This window comes from Oncorhynchus mykiss, chromosome 12, assembly GCF_057628025.1.
Source record: "Oncorhynchus mykiss isolate SJ-2025 chromosome 12, ASM5762802v1, whole genome shotgun sequence".
Taxonomy (NCBI): domain Eukaryota; kingdom Metazoa; phylum Chordata; class Actinopteri; order Salmoniformes; family Salmonidae; genus Oncorhynchus; species Oncorhynchus mykiss.
In genome coordinates this window covers 72,206,446-72,223,358 of record NC_143033.1, presented here as the reverse complement: position 1 = coordinate 72,223,358, position 16,913 = coordinate 72,206,446, and the positions used below count along the sequence as shown (strand labels likewise).

Below are 16,913 nucleotides of genomic sequence, written 5' to 3'. Positions count from 1 at the left end.
TTATGATGATAAAAGTAACAAAATATCCCATGAATAAACTGTGGTGTATATATTAATAAGAAAACGCTCATAATGTGCAAGACATGATGGCACGCGCACAGAGGTCTTCTGCAAGATGTCTATCGGATGGTGATGAGAGATCTGATTAGTTGAGGAGAATTAGGGGCCGTACCAGAATGTGGTCCCTTCATTTATAAGCATCTTGAAAATGTATATCATATCTCTGCAGTTTATGGTGTGAGAAGGTAAGTCAATCACAACTAATTAAATATTAGCTAGCTAAGTGTAGCTAACCACACATTGCACAAAGCATATTTTAAGATTCCCCTTTGATTAGCTAGCAAGTGGTTCCTAAGTGGTTGCTAGGTGGAGCTGGAGGAAGATTGCTGGCTACTTAGCTGCTGGCTAGCTAGCGAACGTTAACTATGTCGTGGCAATGCATAACATCGTTGTTTCGTGTAAAGCGTACTAAACTGTTCAATAATGAACTTCTCTCTTGCATAAGTAGTTACTTTAGCTAGGTCAATAAGTATCGGGAACTTATTCACCTCCCAGGCCTCTGGCTAACGTTACCAGTAAAAGGCCTAGGCTTGTGGAAGCAGTGTATTACTTGACCGCGTGTTTACAGGCATTTACGCATGGTCTATTCCATCCTAGTTGCAACCAACTACGAAATCGGCCGGTCATGGAGGTCAATGGGTGCGATGAACATCAGAATTATGAAATACTTGCAGAGATAGGCGAAGGCGCATATGGCAAGGTGTACAAGGCCAGAGAGGTCCGCGATCAACAGCGACTCGTAGCGGTGAAGAAGTTGAACATACCCGGACACACGGAGAGTGGGATTCCTGCTTTCATGATCCGAGAGGTGGCGCTCTTGCGTAAGATCGAGTATTTCAACCATCCCAACATTGTAAAGTAAGTACATTTTTCTGGAATGTAATTATATCTGAAAATGTTTGCATAGCCTATGAATTATACATAATTATCTTTAGGTTTAAAATCAGTTTGATGGTGTTTTATAATTGTATACCATGGTGTCATGCCATATCATTAGCATAAATGGTTCACAATGATTGACCTTAATTGCTGATCTTACTGAAAGGTTGTTGGACGTATCTGCTGGTCTGAAGAACAGGAGTTTGGACCTGACGCTGGTGTTTGAGTACATCGACCAAGACCTGTCTACCTTCCTCACCACGGTCCCCAGCACTGGACTGAGTCTTGACAAAATTAAGGTGTGAATTCTCCCCCTTGTATACCTGCAGCTGGATAAAATCTCAATGATTCCAAAGCACGACATTAAGAATTAGTATAACATTTTACTGTCCTCATATCTTTTCAGAATAAGCCACAGTCAGAGAAAGTGTTTGAGCAATGCTGTCATGCTGCTTCCTGTCTGTACAGGATGTGATGGTGCAGCTGCTGCAGGGGCTGGACTTCCTGCACACCAACATGCTGGTGCACCGCGACCTGAAGCCGGAGAATGTACTGGTTAGTAGCCGTGGAGAGGTGAAGATCGCTGACTTTGGGCTGGCACGCATCTACACCTATCACATCGCCCTTACACCCTGTGTAAGTCTACAGAGTAGAACATCCTCCTTTCAATGCACAATCTGTTCAATTGTCACAGTGCCATTGTCCCCCAGCCTAGCTAAGGTAAAGGAGCTATTCTTAAAAGTAAAACGGATCTTTCTCTCTATGTCCTATCCAACGTCTCACACCCTCTCCCTTCCTTTCCCTCCCTCTCTCTCTCTCTCGCTTCAGGTGGTGACACTGTGGTACAGGGCCCCCGAGGTGCTGCTCCACTCTGGTTACATGTCCTCCGTGGACATGTGGAGCGCTGGCTGCATTTTTGCCGAACTGTTCCTTTTGAGACCGTTGTTCCGTGGATACACTGAGGCTCAGCAGCTCCAGAAAATCTTTGAGTGAGTTTTTTTCTTCTACCGTGCCCAACATTTGATTTGAATAATGCATGTTGTGCGTTTTACCAGTGCCTTGTGTTGGGTGTGTGCCTGTGCTCTTCCCCATGTCCCACAGGGTGATTGGCTTGCCCAGCGAGGAGGACTGGCCCAGGGAGAGCCCCATCTCATACTCCCGTAGCTGGTGCCGCAGAGACCCCTGCACCCAGCTCTTATCCAACCTGGGCCAGGAGGAGAACAACCTACTCCTTGTATGTACAATATACACATTTTGAGTCATGTTTCTGTTACAAGGCATTTTCCAAGTTAATGAATTATTGAATTCTATTGTACTTTTAAAGCACACACTTGCTCTCTGCCTGCCAGCAATGTCTAGAGTTCAGCCCGACCAATCGCATCTCAGCTTCCAGAGCCCTCTCCCACCCTTTCCTAGTGTGCGCCTGAGGACTCATAACCTGGCAGGATGTGGAGAGGATGGAGGAGAGCTGGGACAGAGGTTAATTTCCCTTGGACTTATTTGTTGGGCTCCGATGGGGTGCGACAGTTGAACTAAGCTAATTAGGTATTTATAAGTTATATTCTTTAACAATCAATGGGTATAGATCATCAATTTAAAAGTCAAAACATTTATGTAGCGTTTGCTCTTTAAAGGTAATTTGTTCAACATGAAAATCCAAATCTTGACTGGTTTTATCTGAAATGCATTTCTGAAGACTAGTTTCGTATTATGAAAAAACACATTCATATCAAGCGATGTCAACTGCAGTTCCTATGGCATGAAAACCCAAAGTGGAAGGAAAAGGAAAGTTGACAGTAATTTAAATGACAAGAAATATATTGCTTTACTACAACAAATTAGTTTATAGCTAGAATCCTTAATTGCTACATCCATTTTTTTTTTTTACTTATAAATGAATAATACATACCCATTCATTCTTGAAGAATATAACTTTACAAATGCCTCATGAGCTTAGTTCAACTGTTGTACCCCATCAGAAACCAAAATATAAGCTTGTTTTATTCCAATGTTTGTGAACGATGTAAATGTAAACAAACACTGTATAACCTCAAAACATGTTTAAACCGATCATTTTCATATTATAGATGGTCAGTCCTTGCATCCATAGCTCTGTCTTTGAATTTGAGAGTAGTTACATGTCCCCAGGCCCATCCCTCAGCTTTTAACCGAATCAGAGGTGGGGTGGCCACTTTGTTATTGTTTCAACAAAACAAAAACAAATGCATTGTTGCTTGATTTGTTTTCCACTCTGTATTTGACACCAGGAAGTAAGAATGCAGTAACAAGAGCTGCTAGAACATTTTGCAGGAGAACAAAATGTTAATAATTCAGAATGTGTATGCTTTACTTTATTACTGAGGCGTATTGTTGTTACAAGTGATGTTATTCATCTAAGGTTGCTGCAAGTGGATGACTGCTGTATGAGCATATAAGTGAATGCATTATGTTTTATATTGTTCCAACTGCACCTTTGGTTCTTAATGGCCCTTTTTTTATTTCATATATATTCTAGGTGTAGATACTTGGAAAGGTCATACCTGTGCATCTGTTTTATTGGCCATAACATACACTTTTTTTCAGTTTTGAGGTGCAATTTTAATGTTAGGGGCATTTTGTTTCAGGACAGAGAACATTCTGTGATCTTGTTTTATTTGATCAAATGTAAATTCATTTGATTATTAGTACTTTCGACAGTGTTACTGTCTTCATTTCATTCATTCAATTGAGTGGTACCTGTTATTGGACTTGGTTTGATTTCACCCACATCTTACAAGTATTTTAATGAAGATATTTTCACAATATCATGTTACCAAATGTCTGTTTTACTATTTTGTACAAGAAACATGGCTATAAGGTTGTCACACCTCCACGACCTTATGTGGTTGCAGCCACAGTGCTATTTACCCTTTCCTTTCATGACCGTTGACCTTAGTATGGCCACACAGGGTCAAGTGCAATGATGTTTATAAGGTCAGATATATCTGTATTGTTCAAGGCCTGAAGTGGTCCAAGCTAGAGTATGAATCAAACTTCAGACTTCCTCTGGCATACTGCACTTAGGGAGAGGTTATTCTAAGTAGTTATCTGTGACTTGGTGTTATTATAGAAGTTGTATCTTTGGCCTCTTCAAATGTGAGACTGCCAGTGCTGCATCCTGCCCTCTCCCTTGTTGCCTAATTTGTACACGGGCCTCTGTCCCAGCTCTCTGATCTGATCCCCCCCTTTCAATATATTCTGGGCCTTGTACTCTGTTAATTTAAAGGCAGAGTCAACGATATGACGTGGATGCACAAAGTAAACAGCATAGTGGGTCAATTTCCGCAACAACGAAGAGCATTGGAGCACAATGCTAAACTTCACTGTTTTGGTCCCGTGGCTTCCACGTTGTAAGCGTGTGATGCGAACCTTTGCGCAAGCGCAGTTACAGTTTTTATTTAACTAGGTTAAGTCAGTGAAGAACAAATTCTTATTTTCAATGACGGCCTGTTCAGGGGCAGAACGACAGATTTGTACCTTGTCAGCTCGGGGATTTGCAACCTTTCGGTTACTAGTCCAACGCTCTAACCACTAGGCTACCCTACTAGACTGTTTGAAAGCGAAGTCTTGCATCTCACTCATTGCAATATTTTCGTTACTGCTTGTGCAACGACATTTCGCTACCGTTAAGTGAAATGGCAAAGTGCCTGTTTGGGCACTGGAGTCAGTGTTTTATACTGAGAGGTGGTAGGGTACTTATCAAATGAGTTTGCCTTACAGTATTTTGTGTTAGCTTTCAAACAGGTGATTTTTATTCCTGAGTCATATTTGGATAAATACAAGTGTGTTTAGGTTTCAAGTTATCTTTATTTAAGCGTATCTTGATCCATGAAATGGCCAGACTTGACATTGTAGATGTAGCCTATGCTGTTGCAAAGAAAATGAACACATCCAATCATATCTTAAACGATAGAGAAGACCATGCTCTATTGACAGTGTGCTGACATTGTACTGGTTCTGTCAGTTGCTGTCTATAGCTCTCCCAGCCTTGCCCCCTGCATGTGGCAGCGCCCGGGCAAGGGGAGGGGGTTATATTTTTAACCGGGACAGTCTGCGCTCGCCGTAAATGGGCTTTCACGCTCTGTTGCTGCGGCGCACAAATGCCCAGTCCCTGCTGTTGTTAGTGACCATAGCCGGTCCCCTACGATTCGAGTACATGTAAGTACCCTAGAAAAATTCCTTTATGTAGGCTTCTAAAACAAAACATGTTGAAAGCCAACTTACAATGGGAATTGTTTAGCTTTTCGTTCATTGTAAATGACACCGCGAGTTTTAGTGCGCTTTGGCTCAACTAGATTACAACAGTTGATTTGACTCAAATAAACTGACACATTCAAGGACATAGTTCATTTAAATGATTTGCATTTAAATACTAATTTGATCTATTAATCGTATAGCTAGCTACACAGTTAGAAAAACCTCTTCAGTGCGCACGAGTGGCAAGGAAAATAGACCCTCGAATTGTGTCCATTACGCGTCAGTTACTGACAAGTAATTGTGTCCCGATTGGAAGGTCTTCCCCCAGGTTTTTTTTTTTTTTCGTTGGCATTTGGTATCAAATAGTGATTATACTCTGTTAACAGATCTGTAATATCAAATTGCGGAGAGACTTGGTCGGCCTAATGTCATTATCTTACCAAACATTTGACTTGAGACTTGTTTGCATAGGAAAATTGCTCTCATTCGTGCCATGACTCTTGTCTTGTTTTGTCAGCGGTTTTTTTTTGTTCTTCGTTTGCGTTCTTACATACTATACTGTGAGATCCTATTTTGGATCAATATTTGGTGGTAATGACGTTTGTTGCCATGGTGTTTTCTTAAAGTGGTGAGCTACTGACTGTGTTGTGGCTGATGTAGAGGGTGGAAGTTAGAGTGGACTGGCATGTCATCTAGGACTGAACTATATGTACAGAAAGGAACAGTGATGTCATCACTGATACTCACATTGTAATTCATGTGATTTAGGCTAGATCTTTTGGATGCCATCTGGCATTGTTGGAGCAAAATTTTCCCAATTGTTCACACTTGGATGTCACACAGTAGACAACTGTTAATGTGTCATATCATTCCAGGGGCTGAGGGGTGGGTTACAGAATGAAGGGTGGTGGAGGAGGAGAGCTACAGCTGCTCTAGAGGCATTATGTTCCGTAGTGTAGACAAGTCCTAGAAGCTGCAGTTGTTATCATTTCTAAACTCAATTAGTGTCTTTGTATAGGCTCTGCAGAAGTCTGCCCCAGTGATAGAAGCATTCTGAGCTATTTAAACCCAGAGCATTTTATTTTAAATACAAGGCTCTGGTTAAATCTATCCCCAATTTACCTGCATCACATGTCCATTGGGTCCAGTGATTATCCAGAACATGGGTACAGAGAGAGGTAACACCCCTTATGCCTTCCGCATGCTAGCCGAACCGAACGAGTGTGCTCGCATACTCCCTTAGACATTCACTTGAAAAGCTAGAAAAAAGTGGCAATAGTAGTGTTTGTCCATCTTGTAACGCCATAGCCAGTATACACTTCCTCAAAATAGAAGTAATCTAAGATAACTCAAGAAATCTGTCATTAATTTTGACATTTTCTGCCGAGGAGATCTTTTTACATCCAACTAAGATGTTTGGTGCAGTATTTCTCAAGTGAAAAAAAAATGTTGCATGAAAACGATTAGTCTCTCATTGAATGACAACAAACACTTCATTAAAGAATCCATACTGTTCACCAATCACCGTAGAAGGGGCGTAGACTTCGCCTTTAGAATGGGAAGAGTGGATGGGAAGCCACCGCTCATTTGCCCTTAAATTACTCTGCTGCCCAGTGGGGGGCTACAGATCTAATCCCGTGTAATTCCTCTCTTTAATCTGGCCTTCGCAGTCTGTTCCATTCCTGAACCCGATGACATCATCTGATGTAACTCCTTTAACTTCAATGGGGGAAGATGTGAGTTCAGAGACCCCATGTTTGGGAAAAATCCATTGCATTTGTACTGAAAGTTCCAAGGTTTTGTAAGGGTCCTCGTCCTCCTCTTCTGAGGAGGAGTAGCGAGAAGGATCGGAGGACCAATGCGCAGCGTGGGAAGTGTCCATAATGTTTTTTAATAAAGACTATAGAACACTGGAACAAAACAACAAACGATGACGTGAATATACAAAACCGAAAACAGTACCGTGTGGACCAAACACCCACAACCCAAAAGTGAAACCCTGGCTACCTAAGTATGATTCTCAATGAGGGACAACAATTGACAGCTGCCTCTGATTGAGAACCATACTAGGCTGAACTCAAAAACCAACATAGAAAAACAAACACAGACTGCCCACCCAACTCACGCCCTGACCATACTAAAACAAAGATATAATAACAGAACTAAGGTCAGAACGTGACAGGTTTAGTATGGACATTATCTATGAATAATCCTTTAATAATTATAGATTACTGTGTGGGCATTTTGAGTTCTGTTAAACAAAAAAACATATATGCTAATAGGCTAAGGGGCAGTGGGGATTTTAGCATGTAAATCTTGGTGGGGCAAAAACTTTAAAATGTGTGATGCATGCCAGCAAAGCCAATACACAACACTAAACAATACTATAATGGTGACAAACGGTACCCACAAACTGTTAGGGCCTACATAGAGCTGTCCCAACACCTTAGCACTGATACACCTGGCTATCAGCTGAGCCTTGTCTGGCAGCGAGACAGTTCATTCAGCTTCATTTACTGCCTTTAAAAAATATATTAAAAAAATAGACATAGCTGATATGGCTAAATTGCTTGAAAGAATATAGTTTCTACTGACAATTGAGATGTACAAACTATGGCATAAGGAGACAACAAACGGATAAGAGGCAATCCGTAATTTAGATTAAGACATTAATGAGCAAGCTAGAACGGACGTAGTGTTCTATATGAACTATATGTTCAGCACTTTTGAAATGCAGCATGGCCAATGTTGAATGCAGCATGGCCAATGTTGAATGTTAATAATTTTAATCTAGGAACAAAATATATTTAATCTTAGACCTGGGTCCACACGGCAGGTTAGCCTAGTGGTTAGAGCGTTGGGCTAGTAACTGAAAGGTTGCAAGTTTGAATGCCTGAGCTGACAAAGTACAAATCTGTCGTTCTGCCCCTGAACAAGGCAGTTAACCCACTGTTCCTAGGCTGTCATTGAAAATAAGAATTTGTTCTTAACTGACTTGCCTAGTTAAATACATTTTTTACACATGACAAGGATTAAAACGGATTTGCCAGTAGATTGTTGACTTGATTCATGATGATGACTGCTAGCTAAGATTTTATCTGTAGCCAATAACCTTGAGCTTTCTTCAATGGGCACTTCTAATCTAACTCTATGGCAGCACCCAAGGGGCTTGAATTTTTGAGGTCTACCCTTAGACTTGGCTGTGACGTAGTGTCCCCATGAGTGACAAAACACTGAGCCAATCCCAACACAATACTCCGTATTTTTCTGCTGGCTTGCCCCACCACCACAGAAAGCACTGAGCTAGGCTGAAACACCTGCATTTTGGAGCTGCCTTACTCAAGAAAACAAAAAAGACACCATGTTTGTATGCAGCTTTATTAACTCAATGATATATATTTTAGATTGTTTTCAAACTGATATGTGACAAAATAACATGCAAAACAGGCAAGCCTCCCTTTTTATTTTTGGGGCTCTGCCCCGAATGACGGGTCGCCACTGGTAAGGGGATACCTAGCCAGTTGCACAACTGAATGCATTCAACCGAAATGTGTCTTCGCAATTTCACCCAACCCTTCTGAATCAGAGAGGTAATATGTCCTGCATCACAGAAGGTTGGTGGCAACCTAAATGGGGAGGACGGGCTTGTTGTAATGGCTGGAGCTGTACAGGTGGAATGGTATCAAACACATGGCTTCTACGTGTTTGATGCCATTCCATTTGCTCCTTTCTAGCCATTATTATGTGCCGTCCTCCATTCAGGAGCTGCCACTGTCCGGCACTGCATGACCAAAAGTATGTGGACATCTACTCATCGATCATCTCATTCCAAAATCATGGGTATTAATATGGAGTTGTCCCCCCTTTGCTGCTATAATAGCCTTGACTCTTCTTGGAAGCCTTTCCACTAAATGTTGAAAGATTGCTGCAGGAACTTGCTTCCATTCAGCCACAAGAGCATTAGGGAAGTCGGGCACTGATGTTGGGCGATTAGGCCTGGCTCGCAGTCGGCGTTCAATTCATCCCAAAGATGTTCGATGGGGTTGAGGTCAGGGCTCTGTGCAGGCCAGTCAAGTTCTTCCGCACTGATCTCGACAAACCATTTCTGTATGGACCCCGCTTTGTGCAAGGGGCATTGTCATGCTGAAACAGAAAAGGGCCTTCCCCAAACTGTTGCCACAAAGTTGGAAGCACAGAATCATCTAGAATGTCATTGTATGCTGTAGCGTTAAGATTTCCCTTCACTGGAACTAAGGGGCCTAGTCCGAACCATGAAAAACAGCCCCAGACCATTATTCCTCCTCCACCAAACTTTACAGTTGGTACTATGCATTCATGCACAGAACACAGAACAGTGCAAACTGGCTCTAACATGAATAGAAAGAGGAGTAGGAGGCCCCGGTGCACAACTGAGCAAGAGGACAAGTACATTAGAGTGTTTAGTTTGAGAAGCAGATGCCTCACAAGTTCTCAACTGGCAGCTTCATTAAATAGTACCCGCAAAACACCAGTCCCAATGCCAACAGTGAAGAGGCGACTCCGGGATGCTGGCCTTCTAGGCAGAGTTGCAAAGAAAAAGCCATATTTCAGACTGGCCAATAAAAATAAAAGATTAAGATGGGCAAAAGAACACAGACACTGGACAGAGGAACTCTGCCTAGAAGGCCAGCATGTTCTGTGAAGGGAGTAGTACACAGCGTTGTATGAGATCTTCAGTTTCTTGGCAATTTATTTCATGGAATAGCCTTCATTTCTCAGAACAAGAATAGACTGACGAGTTTCAGAAGAAAGGTCTTTGTTTCTGGCCATTTTGAGCCTGTAATCGAACCCACAAATGCTGATGCTCCAGATACTCGACTAGTCTCAAGAAGGCCAGTTGTATTGCTTCTTTAATCAGAACAACATAATTGCAAAAGGGTTTTCTAATGATTTAATTAGCCTGTACACCTATGTAGATATTCCACAAAAAAATCTGCAGTTTCCAGCTACGATAGTCATTTACAACATTAACAATGTCTACACTGCATTTCTGATCAATTTGATGTTATTTTAATGGACAAACATTTTTGCTTTTCTTTAAAAAACAAGGACATTTCTAAGTGACCCAAAACTTTTGAACGGTAGTGTACTTTTGCATATATAGTGTAGATTAAAACTGTTCGTTCAATGCCCTGTGTGTCCTCAGGGTCAGCGTGGGACTGGGGTGAAAGAGGGACATAAAAGATGGTGTCCGTGACTACTTCACCTCAGCTCTGTTTACAATGACATGCGGGGAGATATGATACTCACCTTCCGTTTTACCTCATTAAAACCTCTCTCTGAACTTACTTTTGCAAGTTGATTCAACTTTATCTTGGCAAATAGTGAAAATAGTATCATTGCTCTGTGTATTCCTAGCGAGTACTAACTAGTCTGTTCTTCCGGGTGCTTTAGAACAAGCTTGTTTATTAGTGTTACTGGATTAGGGACTGATGATCCATGCTGAGCTCCAATGGCAACCAATCTCTCTCACCCAATCCAGCCCTGCCTAGCCCGTGACATGACCTCTGCACCAGTCTGCCAAAAAGATGGACACTCTGTCTCTGTCTTCATTGTCTTACTCTCACTCAATTACATGGTATTGAGACGTTTCTCATCTTGCCCTCTGTTACTCTTGGGAAGGTAGGGCTCTACCAACCAAGCTGTCTCTATTCTTGTGGTTGTGTTGAACTTGACCTCACATACACAAACATACACACGTGAGCACACACACATACAGAGACTTAGCACACAAACACAGCTGCCCTTCTGATCTTGATGTCCCGTAGGGAAAGCTCAGCTTTCGGTGCATGGCCTTTTGCTGTCGTCTGCGACACGTCAGATTTGGAGATCCACCTGGCTCTATGTTAGTCGCTTGCTCACACTGTCTGAGAGCTGTAGTCAAAGTCAGGGGTGTATCCAAATCAATTTAAGTCAATCATGTCTTCCCTATATAAGCTTGCAATCTGAAAGACACTCTGTCTCACACCATTCCCAATACTCCCAGAGCAAGCGATGTATCTATAGTGTAACTGATGTCTGTGTTTATCTGTATATGGTGAAACCATGACTGTTACAGACCACTACAGAGTACACAGTGCCCTTTAGGCCTGCAGTAGTTCTACTATTCTAAGTCCTATGAGTCCCATAGCTCTCTCTGCTCATTGTTCCATAGGCCCCATTGTGTGTCAGCTGTGGTGGGAAAGGGGCAGGAATGCTGACGCTAACATTTAGCCATTTCAGAACACCACTCACACACCAATTTTTGGCGGCCTAGCAAATGGCTCGAGCCCCTACTGATTGAGAATACAAATGTGGTGATGTCATTATTTATATACAGTTGAAGTCGGAAGTTTACATCCACCTTAGCCAAATACATTTAAACTCAGTTTTTTCTTACAATTCCTGACATTTAATCCTATAAAAATTCCCTGTCTTAGGTCAGTTAGGATCACCACATTATTTTAAGAATGTGAGATGTCCAAATAATAGTAGAGAGAATTATTTATTTCAGCTTTTATTTCTTTCATCACATTCCAAGTGGGTCAGAAGTTTACATACACTCAATTAGTATTTGGTAGCATTGCCTTTAATTCAATTGTTTAACTTGGGTCAAATGTTTCGGGTAGCCTTTCACAAGCGTCCCACAATAAGTTGGGTGAATTTTGGCCCATTCCTCCTGACAGAGCTGGTGTAACTGAGTCAGGTTCGTAGGCCTCCTCGCTTGCACGCGCTTTTTCAGTTCTGCCCACAAATTGTCTATAGAATTGAGGTCAGGGCTTTGTGATGGCCACTCCAATTCCTTGACTTTGTTGTCCTTAAGCCATTTTGCCACAACTTTGGAAGTATGCTTGGGTCATTGTCCATTTGGAAGACCCATTTGTGACCAAGCTTTAACTTCCTGACTGATGTCTTGAGATGTTGCTTCAATATATCCACATAATTTTCCTACCTCATGATGCCATCTATTTTGTGAAGTGCACAAGTCCCTCCTGCAGCAAAGCACCCCCACAACATGATTCTGCCACCCCATGCTTCACAGTTGGGATGGTGTTCTTCGGCTTGCAAGCCTCCCCCTTTTTCCTCCAAACATAACGATGGTCATTATGGCCAAACAGTTCTATTTTTGTTCCATCAGACCAGAGGACATTTCTCCAAAAAGTACGATCTTTGTCTTCATGTGCAGGTAAACCGTAGTCTGGATTTTTAATGGCGGTTTTGGTGCAGTGGCTTCTTCCTTGCTGAGCGGCCTTTCAGGTTATGTCAATATCGGACTCGTTTTACTGTGGATATAGATACTTTTGTACCTGTTTCCTCCAGCATCTTCACAAGGTCCTTTGCTGTTTTTCTGGGATTGATTTGGGTAGATTACTCATGTCATGCTCAAAGTAGATGTCCTATCCGACTTGCCATAACTATAGTTTGTTAACAAGTCATTTTATGGAGTTGTTGTAAAACAAGTTTTAATGACTCCAACCTAAGTGTATGTAAACTTCCGACTTCAACTGTATGTTTAGTGGTTCAGATCCTTGTTTGTGTTCAAACAGCCAGGCAACCTAGTAACCAGGATGGAGGTTTTGCATGTATTTGCTTGTTGAGAGAGACATTAGACTGTCAGATGAGTGATCATGGACATTCCTGCTCAGGGACATTTCGAGGGACATACATTCCCAATGACATGTTTAGTACCATGTTATTGGTAGAGGATCAGAATGAATGCTGTAGCCTACCTGAACCATGATTGGGTTTAAACAACCAGCAAACTATACCTCTTTGAAATATTATTTACTTTGTAAATGCAATATTTAGTTTTGTTGATGAACTTAGTGCTTGCCGGACAGCGACTCCAACTTTTTCAGCTCGCTAACATAGGAAGGCACTAACTAACGTTGAAAGCAGGAGGGACTGATCTTGTCCAACCTGCAGACAGTCAGCCATGTACTGTAGGACTGAAGTGGAGCTGACTGGCTGGCTGGCTGGCAGTGTAGGGTTTCAGTGCAAGGGGATATTTCTGCTTTGCAGAGCAGCCTCCAACAGGTCAACTTACAGGGCTTCAGCAGGAAAGAGGAGAGAAGGGAGACGGGCGTGGGAAGGAAAAGAGGGGGCAACGATAATGTAGCTGGTTGCCTACGGATGGCATGCTGTGATAAAATGAGATGAAGCAAGACGCTGACTTTATAAGGGACATTTCAACTAGGTATGGTTTGTTTTGGTCCAATGCGATGTGGAATTGAGAGAGACCTGTGTAAATTCTGGCGACTGTAAATTCTTTAGCTTTTTTTTGTTTGTTGTCGTCATAGCGACATGTTATTTGATTTAATAGTGCACTTGTAGGCTGGTGCTCTGTTTATGTCGCGGTGGTTGACTTAACGAAGAACACGCACGGTGAATGAGTTATTCAGCTGGTAGGGAATGAATGTGTGGCTAACTGATTGAGAAAGTGGGATGGCGCAGTTAGCTGATGTTTCTATTGCTCCCTCTGTCTCAGTAGAGCGATGAGCTCAAAGGAAGGATTCGTCTGTCTGACAGCCTGCTGACTGGAAGAAGACGTTCCCAATGCCAACGACGGAGGTGCTGATTGGTTCCACATGCCAACTTTGGACTTTTTGATTGGTGAAGCACATTAGGATATCTGACTGGTGTCTGCTGTTGTTTGGAGCACACACTAACTTACTGGAGGAGGAATTGATTTTTGAACATCCATTTATCCTTTGGTGTCTGATAGCTGAGAAGTGACGTAAGGAGGGAGTCTCTTGAGGTTTGAGTCATCAATGCCCAGGTCATTGTTAAAGGAGACCTACTGAGACCTTCTGACTAACGGACAGACAGGGAGTGGAACAGGCAGCATGGACACTATCGAGAACCCCGACTTGGAGCCCAGATCGGAGCGGATCGCCCGCTACAAGGCCGAGAGGAGGCGGGAGCTGCAAGAACGCTATGGCAACATGGAGGAGCTCCCATCCAAGTGGGTGAGGAGGGATGGGGCTCTCATGAACTCAGACAGTGCACCTCCCTCCACAGACAGGACCCTCTCTGGGGGGTTGAACGGCAGAGCGGGGGGGCCGGAGGGTGGCCAGAGGGGCCTCCACTTGGAGAGCAACACCCCTCTGGAGTCAGAACCTCGGAGATTCTCCAACGGCTTTGAGGCAGACACCGGTGCAGACCCAACATACCTCCAAAGGTGAGTCCCTTCCATGTGTAGCCATTAGCCAATCAGTAGTGACGATCCGTCTCAACCGCATCGGGAAGACAAGTAAACAAAGAGTGATGCAGCAGACAGGTGGCAGACACTGACAATTTTATTTTTTTCTGTCTGTGATGTCACCCCACATGTTGACTCAGACCACTGAAGCTAGTTATGGTGAACGTATGCAGGTAATGCCGGCTGGCCAGTGAATTGCTGTGTTATACAGTATCAGGCCATGTTTCTTTTCCCTGTTCCCTGACAACAGATTGATGAATAGAAACAACCATATTATGTGTAACCACCTCTTAAAACAATCCCCTTCCAGTCGCCAAGCTCCTTTTCCAGTGAAAACTCTATCCTGCGACCTTTCAGCCTCGTAAAACAGTTGTCAGAGTTCACCTGTGCTCTATGGCCTTTGTTGCTAATTCATATGGAGCGAGCTAAACCCGACTCCCAGCGTCATGCAGTACTAGTACAGCAGAGATCCCGTTGATTCCTCCATGTGTGTTTTACACCCTCCTGACCTGGGCTCCCTTTCCTGTAAGAGGTACAATACTTTGTCAGGGGTGCTCGTTAGGAATGGGTGTAGTTGTGGTAGTTTGCCACTTTCCGTACGCCACCTCTCTCCCACCTCCCTCCTCCCCCGCCTCCAGGAAGTGTTCTTCTGACTCTGCCGGCGTGTTGAGTGGGGTGGAGCCCCTAGCTCCCCCAGGCACCCCTGGACCCGACGCGGCCCAGCTGCAAACGCGGGTGTCGGTGGGCCAGTTGAGGTGTGCCCTGCTGCAGCAGACTGGGACTGGAACACAGCCTGAGAAAGTGTAGGGTCTCCTGCATGAAACGGCCTATGTGTGTGTGTGTGTGTGTGTGTTGTTATTCTGAATATGGGTGGGTGTCAGTCTTCTATTTCTTTCTGTTTGCATGCGTCTGCGGTGTGTGTGTGTCAGTGGGAGTTGTCCCACTGCTTCCAGTTGGAGATTTTTTTTCTCATCTCTCTCTCCCCTTCTCTCCCGATGCTCACCCTGTTCCTCTGTGGGTGGGGATAGTAGTCCTGACAGTGGCCGTGCGGCCTCTTCCCTTGACCTGGCTGTAAAGCCGGGCTCGGAGGGGGGGCGGCGGCGCACCCGTCGCTATGTCCCTGGGGTGTCAGGCGGGGGCAGCAAAACCAACGAGCGCTTCAGGACACAGCCGATCACAGCCTGTGAGGTGCAGGAGAGTGGCGGGTAGGGACTGTGTGCTGAGGCCAGCCATATCAACCATGTCGTATCAGAGCATGCAGGTCAAGCCTGGGGCTCTGCCCTAGTTTGGTTACTCTTCAGGTGGAGAGGTTTGCAGTGTTTTGTGCCATTGCCGTGGTTCTTTTCTTTGCTGATTGTTTTGATAGTTTGTGATAATGGTTTGCGTGCATGTAAATGCTTCCCAGATATTTGCTGTCCTCTCATATCGGAGCATCGCTTTTGGTGGTCCTCGTGGTTATTTATTGAAATAGTTTGGCCTTGGTACACTGGCAAGAGGCATGATTTGCATGTATGTTTGCATCTGTTCATGGCGCTTAATAGCAACCATGACATGAACAGTGTTGCTTTGTTGAGCATGCAGATATGACCCTGTGTGTGAGATACAGTAACCCGCACAGACATCAGAGAGAGAGTGAAAAGAGAGAATTACACCAGGCAGGAATGAGCATGGTCAAACTCCTCTCATCTTTTGTCTTGTGTGCATGTTTCTGCCAATGACCTCGTGTTGATTCTCCCTCTCTCTCTCTCTCTCTCTCTCTCTCCCCCCCCCCCCCCCCCACAGGCTGCTGGAAGAGGAGAACGCTAAAGGTACCGAACCCCGCCCACCTGGCTCTCGCATGGCCTGTTTTATTTTGCCACACAAAAACGGTTGATCCATTGCCTATTGTACAGCCTCTGTACTGCCTCTGTGTTAACTGAGTGGGGCAGAGGGACAGAGAGAGAGAGAGGCACACGGCGAGAGAGCGAAACAGAGAGGGACAGAGAGAGGGGGGGTCACAGGCATAGTGCTGTGTGGCTTGCCAGTGTTAATGTTTAACACTGACAAAGAAGAGCATGTGCTCTCTCTCGCTCTCCTTCTCTCTCTCTCTCTCTCTCTCTCTCTCCCCCCTCTCTCTCTCTACTCTCTCTATATCACAGAAATGCCGACATAGGCGATAGGAGGTGGCAAAGCTCTCTGATCAGCACTTGTCTCTACAAGTAGCGTGTGATAAAATGGCTCAGCCAGCTACTGTAATAGGCGTTTGTCATCACACAGTAGCTGAAAGAGAGAGACAGACAGACAGAGACAGAGAGAGAGAAAGAAAAGGGGGGAGGACAACATCGGGTCAGAAGGAATAACTTTTTTCAATTTTCACTCATAAACAACCGTTAATATTAACACCCAAACCTACAGTGGGGAAAAAAAATATTTAGTCAGCCACCAATTGTGCAAGTTCTCCAACTTAAAAAGATGAGAGAGGCCTGTAATTTGTAGATTTTGCTTTATGTTTTGGATCATTGTCTTGTTGGAAGACAAA

The 16,913-nt window shown here is 43.8% G+C and overlaps 2 protein-coding genes across 52 annotated transcripts in view; both read left to right on the top strand.

Annotated features, from left to right (window-relative positions):
* The first annotated feature begins 57 nt into the window (after positions 1 to 57).
* On the top strand, positions 58 to 3,743 carry cdk21 (cyclin-dependent kinase 21). Of its 2 annotated transcripts, XM_021624749.3 has the most exons (7): positions 68 to 245; positions 658 to 918; positions 1,106 to 1,238; positions 1,408 to 1,575; positions 1,768 to 1,928; positions 2,041 to 2,173; positions 2,289 to 3,743. In XM_021624749.3, exons 2-7 carry the CDS (start codon positions 686 to 688, stop codon positions 2,364 to 2,366), a joined length of 906 nt encoding a protein of 301 aa, XP_021480424.3. In that variant the 5' UTR covers positions 68 to 245; positions 658 to 685; the 3' UTR covers positions 2,367 to 3,743. The 2 variants fall into 2 exon arrangements, with proteins under 2 accessions (XP_090049331.1, XP_021480424.3); XM_090193205.1 differs by having other exon boundaries at positions 58 to 918.
* Positions 3,744 to 4,937: 1,194 nt separating this feature from the next.
* Positions 4,938 to 16,913, top strand: part of LOC110538950 (supervillin) — a 35,876-nt gene continuing 23,900 nt past the window's right edge. For 10 of the 50 annotated variants that reach the window (XR_016485232.1, XR_016485230.1, XM_090193181.1 and 7 more), the window contains exons 1-5: positions 4,952 to 5,136; positions 13,682 to 14,374; positions 15,034 to 15,198; positions 15,424 to 15,600; positions 16,178 to 16,203. Coding sequence is in view for 46 of the 50 variants with exons in the window: in XM_090193181.1 (XP_090049307.1) it covers positions 14,040 to 14,374; positions 15,034 to 15,198; positions 15,424 to 15,600; positions 16,178 to 16,203 (703 nt within the window). In the remaining 4 variants the exon portion in view is untranslated. Of the gene's footprint in view, positions 5,137 to 12,798; positions 13,391 to 13,681; positions 14,375 to 15,033; positions 15,199 to 15,423; positions 15,601 to 16,177; positions 16,204 to 16,913 lie in introns of those variants that run through there. The other 40 variants (XR_016485231.1, XM_090193178.1, XM_090193177.1 and 37 more) reach the window with 21 other exon arrangements.